At 42.8% G+C, this 6390-nt stretch overlaps 1 protein-coding gene across 1 annotated transcript; it reads left to right on the forward strand.

The window, feature by feature from the left end:
* Nucleotides 1–258: 258 nt before the first annotated feature.
* On the forward strand, nucleotides 259–1185 carry LOC130296930 (olfactory receptor 10A7-like; the record flags this gene model as incomplete). The annotated part of the gene is made up of 1 exon (XM_056548996.1): nucleotides 259–1185. A coding segment is annotated over one exon (927 nt), but the record flags the coding sequence as incomplete, so codon positions are not given.
* Between the last annotated feature and the right edge of the window lie 5205 nt (nucleotides 1186–6390).

Genomic DNA, 6390 nt, shown 5'->3' on the forward strand with positions numbered 1-6390 from the left:
TTTCTCCTGGCCAGGACTCTTCTCCGCAAACATTTTATGTTCCACGTTCCAGCACAATGAGGGAAGATGCAGTTCTGAGTACAGCGGGCGGCTGGCAGCACTGTTAAGGGAAAAATAAGAAGGTGCAGCAGTAAACTTCATCCTCAGGGAAAGAGGTGTTACCTACAAAGTGGCTACAGAGTTGCCTTTTTTTATTTGCCAAAATGGCTGTCTTAACTTTAGATGAACATCACTTCTCTGTTATTTCAGATCTGATAATTGTCTACAATGAACCAAACAAGAGTCACAGAATTCATTCTATTGGGTTTCGGAAATCTTTACAGCTTCAGTATTATATTCTTCATTCTGTTATTAATCATTTTTCTTTTTACAATTATTGGAAACCTTCTTATCATCATCCTAGTGTGCACCAATGCTCGGCTCCAGTCCCCCATGTATTTCTTCCTCTGTCATCTTTCCTTTTCTGACCTTATACTTTCCACCAGTATTGTACCCAACATGTTTGATGCTATTCTACTAGGATGGAAAATAATGACTTATGCCGCATGTGTATCACAGTTATATTTCTACAGTGGTTCAATTGCTACGGAATGTCTTCTACTCTCAGTGATGTCCTACGACCGATACCTGGCCATCTGTAACCCCCTAAGATACTCCAGTATCATGGACTATAAGTTACGTATTGGTCTTTCAGTATGGCCATGGTTGGTGGGTCTTACTGTTAATCTTTCAGGAGTCCTGCCCATTGCAAATTTAAATTTTTGCCATGACAATATCATTGACCATTTCTACTGTGACGTCTCTCCACTCCAGAAGCTTTCTTGCTCAGACACTTCTCATATAGACATAGAATCGTTTCTTTTTTCTTTGCCATTTTTTATGTTTCCATGTGGGCTTATCATTGTCACCTATGTATATATCTTCCTCGCCATATTTAAGATACCATCCAAAACTGGAAAACAGAAAACCTTCTCTACCTGCAGTTCTCACCTTATTGTTGTGGGGACATTTTACGGGTCACTAACCATTAAATACATGATCCCATCTAAAGGACAGTCATTGCTTTTTAATAAGATAGTATCCTTACTGCACACTGTGTTTACTCCCTTGTTTAACCCTATTATATATAGCCTTAGAAACCAGGACATAAAGATGGCACTTAAAAAAGTATCGAAAAGTGAATGAAAACTTTGATTTAATTCCAATATTTTTTTGTCTTACAAAAGTATACTAGCATCTCCTACTGAAATTATTATACATTCATTATTAGAGATGAGCGATCCTCCTGAGATTCTTTTCGAATTTGGATCCCAATTCAGACTCAAAATTTATATACAGGAGCAGGGACTCCTGTCAAAGGTAGATGTCTTTATTCCTGTACAATACACTAAACAGTTGGGTCAAGTGAAGAGTGCCCAACCCAGGAAATGTAATTAGTGGAATACAGCATAAAGAATCGCCATTTCCTCTGGGCCACTCAGTGGACAGGAAATGAATCGGAAAAAAATAAAAATAAATGTTTCATTCTAATTAATTAGAATATTTTTATTTTTTTTGCCCAATATGGACCGAATCCACTTTGTGCTAAATGGATTTGGTCAACTTTTATTTCTTACATTTTACTGTGTTAATGTAGTTGTATTAAACCTGTGGTTATTTCCAACCCTTTATTTGTTCTCTTTCATAGTCATCTGGTATAATCCTTATTAGAAGATGATATCACAATCTTGGTCACGCAGTCAAATAATAAATAAATATTTTGTAGGAGAAATTTAATATGAAACAGACGCTTTGCTAATTTTTATCTAAATTAATAACACTGAATTGGCCTCTGAGCTGTTATTCAATATTAAATAATGAAATATATTGCCATGATGGAGTATGTAAGACAACATTGATGATCAGTTAGGAACATTAGGAATGTTTTCCCGACACATTACGTACATTTACACCATGTGCCATCAGGGTCTATGATGTAAGCGCAGGAGATGAGCTCGCATTTTACTGATTGGGTATTGGCTGCTTTCAACATCCGGCACTCACCGTAAAAGATCAATATCGGTGATCACACTGATGAATATCATTTAACTCTTGAAGTCCCACGATCAATAGTGATCTCTGCATTTAGAAGGACAAATGACAGCTGCAGGCGGTTTCGATGACTGATTGGTTATTGGTTATTATAGTGGGTGGAGGATTTCACTGGCCCTGCAGAAAACAAGCCCTCCTGTGGCTTCTAAAAGGGGAGGAGGAAAACATGATAAGGGTGCATGCACACCACGTTTTTGCAATACAGTTCCTGTATCATGGTTTCTGATGAAAAACGATTCCTCAAAACCTGACTAAACTGTATCAAAACGTGTGCACAAATTTCAACCCGTATACGGTTAAAAACCACATACAGGTTCAAAAATGATATCCGGTTGCCTCCGTTTTTTAAGAAAAAAAAGTATACGTTTTTAACTTTTCACTCCATTTTGAATAAAGCTTCACTTGTTTGATTGAAATTCCAAGAAAAAAAACTGTGCAAAGTCAAAAACTGTATGGTGCAAACCAGATGGAACCGTACGCACATACGGTTCTGTAAGGTTCCCATTGACTCCCATGTTAAAAAAAAAAAAAAAATTTCATAAGTTTTTTTTACTCGGACCAAAAAACGTGGTAGTGTATGGTTTTGGGTACGGGTAAAAAACGCGGATAAAACCGTACAAGACGCAAAACGGATGATGCGTTTGACATACAGTTTACAATGTTAAGTCAATGCATACGGTTTTCTATACGGTTCCATAGGGTTTTTACCTTGAAACCGTATACGGGAACGGTATAGCAAAAACGTGGTGTGCATGCACCCTTAAGCAGATCAGGCACTGCCTAATGTAATCTGCTACCTACAAAAGGTTTAAATGAATGAACTGCAGCGGCTTTGCAGGTGCAGAGACCGCCAGCGCTGCCGGCTTCTCTGCCCCTGCCTGTCCTGGGGTCTAGAGCCCTGCTGCCGGCCCTTCTCTCCCCCTGGCTATCCACGCCGCTGCCCGTTCTCTCCCCCTGACTATCGGCAATGGGGCAGCGGCGCCGACAGCCAGGGGGAGAGAAGGGGCAGCGGCACCCATTTCCGGCGCCGCTGCCCCGTTGCCACCCCCCATCCCCGGTTGCATAATTACCTGTTGCCGGGGTCGGGTCCGCGCTGCTTCAGGCCTCCGGTGTGCGTCCCCTGCGTCGTTGCTATGCGCTGTACGGCGCAGCGCAAAGACGTCACTTGTCATTGCGCCGCGCCGTGCAGTGCATAGCAACGATGCAAGGGACGCACACTGAAGCAGGGCGGACCCGACCCCAGCAACAGGTAATTATGCAATCGGGGATGGGGGGAGGCAACGGGCAGCGGCGCCAGCAATGGGTGCCGCTGCCCCTTCTCTCCCCCTGGCTGTCGGCGCCGGCAATGGGGCGCCGGCACCGAAAGTCAGGGGGAGAGAACGGGCAGCGGCGCCGATAGCCAGCGGGAGAGAAGCGGCGGCAGCACGGCTCTAGACCCCAGGAAAGGCAGGGGGAGAGAAGCGGGCAGCGACGGCCTCTCTCCCCCTGCCTTTCCTGGGGGTGTATCGGGGTATACGCATGCACACACGCACCCTCATTTTACCATGGATATTAGGGTAAAAAACTTTTTTTACCCAAATATCCTTGGTAAAATTAGGGTGCGTGTTATAGGCCAGTGCGTGGTATACCCCGATAAATACGGTATGTAAAAAACAAGAAATAGAGGCCCCTTATTAGGTTGATGGATAACTTGTACTAATTTGTTAATGATGTATACTTTGTACATTATTGTATTTTTGATGATGATGGAAAAATAAATATTGAATTAATTAAAAATCAAAAAAATTATTAAAATTATTAAAATGTGTAACTCTAATCCCAATGTTTGGGTGTGGGGAAAGAAACCTCGAACCATAAATTATTTTAAAAAAAATTATTGTGGATTTCACTGCCAATATTTTTTGTTTGAGTTGTAGTTGTGATGCTGGAACTCTGGTACTGCCACCAGCCCTCTACAGACCCACATGTCCACCATTATCAATCACATTCCATCATGTACTACAGCTGGCACCGTTGTGCCTCCTACCACTGCCCCTGGTTCTGCTGCTACCAGCCCTACACAGTCAACCATCTCTTGCCGTGTCCATCATGTTCCGTACTGTATTGTTAGTGTTGAGGCCATCACTGCAGCTCTAACATAAACCATCTACATCTACTTCTACATTTTCACCATTATCCTGTAATTCCAGTGTGTTGCTAATAACACAACGATTTGTAACAGGGTTGATGTTCCTGGAGGGATACCCCAAATGAAAAAGGATTTAGGTAAACTAGCAGAATGGTCAACACTCTAGACACTGACGATTAATGTGGATAAGTGCAAAATAATGCACCTGGGGCAAAAAATCATTCCGATGCAAGGTTGCGGAACAACAGCAGCTTTACTGAGGCAGACAGATGGAAGATTCTTTACAGCTCAGTTAGGCCCAAGGAGATGACCAGTTACTTAGGAGACTTGCGGGCTCGCTGGGACTTGTTGTGAACTTGGACTGAATTATGCAGACCCACACTGACTTTAGCAGACTTGACTGACTTGACTATGACTGTCTAGACTTCATCCCTGTGGTTGCTTACCAGGCTTTAAAAGGCACTTGGTGATGCATGGCTGCATGGTTAAGCCCAGGTCTCTTCAGGACACCAGACACTCTCAGGTCTTGACTGTACTGTACTCAACATGCACTAAGACTGAACTAACTAACTCCTCCCAAGTATATAAGGGAGAAATTTGGAGGACTCCCATAGGTCACCCACAAGTCACCTGGTCACTGACACTGGTCACTTCCCTGGTTACATGACTTCGTAATAACATTTAAATGCATATGAACATTAGAAAGACAAATTAATAAATAACATAGGACACTGTTAAAGGAGTACTCCGGCATGCACTTTTTTACTTTTATCCCGTCCGGGCTGCAAAATAAAAGAAAACACACTTTCTCTTACCTGCCAACGAGCCCCCGGAGCTCCGGTACAGTTGTTCGGTCCCCTGGCTGTATTCTTCTTACTTCCTGTTAGCCCGGCACGTCACACAGAGCTTCAGTCTGACATCGCTGCGGCCGATGATAGGCTGAAGCTCCGTGTGACGTGCCGGGCTAACAGGAAGTAAGAAGAATACGGCCCGGGGACCGAACACCTGTACCGGAGTGTACCGGAGCTCCGGGGGCTCGTTGGCAGGTAAGAGAAAGTGTGTTTTCTTTTATTTTGCAGCCCGGACGGGATAAACGGAAAAAAGTGCGCGCCGGAGTACTCCTTTAACCATTTAGGGCACATATAATGAAAGTGGAACTCAGGGGACATTGAAATAAAGTTTGCCACACAGGACAGAAAAGGGTACAGGAGAGCAACTCCTGTACTGGGCCACCACACTTCATATTAGATAGGGATAGGCATAAGGCTATCTTTAATATAATATAGGGATATGGATAAAGTTATCCTTCTTATAATATAGGGATAGACATAAGGCTATGTGTTGAGGGTGTGATCAGGACAGATGGAATTACCCTAGGGGCAGATGGCATTAACCCCTTGTATTCATGACTTGAGGGCGTGGTTTATCCTCTACACCCCCAAAGGTATACCGCTGGATCCTGGGCTATGCACGGGGGCAAATAATGACTCTGACGCCAAGTTACGGAACAACGGCAGCTTTACTGAGTCTTACAGATGTAACAGTTTATACAGCTTGGCTAGGCCCACAGAGGTGACCAGTGACTTCAGAAACCTTAGGGCTTTCTGGGACTTATAGTAGACTTGGATAATTTGGATGCAGGCCACGCTGACTTGAGACAAGATGACTTGGACTGACTTGACTATGAAAGACTATGACTGACTTCACCCCTTCTGTAGCTTACCAGGCTTTGACTTGACCTGTGGGGCAATGGACTTGAGAATCCGTGGCTGCTTGACTGACTTGAGGCCTCCTCTGGACTCCAGACACACACATAGGACTTGACCTCACTGCAACTCAGCTAAGGAGGAAGAGCAAAAAAGAGAGAGCTAGCTCCACCCAGGGCTTATATGGGGGAGATTAGGAGGGGTCCCATAGGTCACCCTTAGGTCCCATGGTCACTAATACCTCACTGGGTTACAATTACATTGATAAGGAATGATAAGGATGACCATTATGATTTTGATTACTGATCTATATCTATCTATCTATATATATATATATATATATATATATATATATATATATATATATATATACATATATAAAAAAAAAATATATATATATATATATATATATATATATATATATATATATATATGCTAATATGCTGCAGAAAAACATTATTTTCC

The sequence above is a fragment of the Hyla sarda genome, chromosome 12 (assembly GCF_029499605.1).
Source record: "Hyla sarda isolate aHylSar1 chromosome 12, aHylSar1.hap1, whole genome shotgun sequence".
In the NCBI taxonomy this organism is placed as follows: domain Eukaryota; kingdom Metazoa; phylum Chordata; class Amphibia; order Anura; family Hylidae; genus Hyla; species Hyla sarda.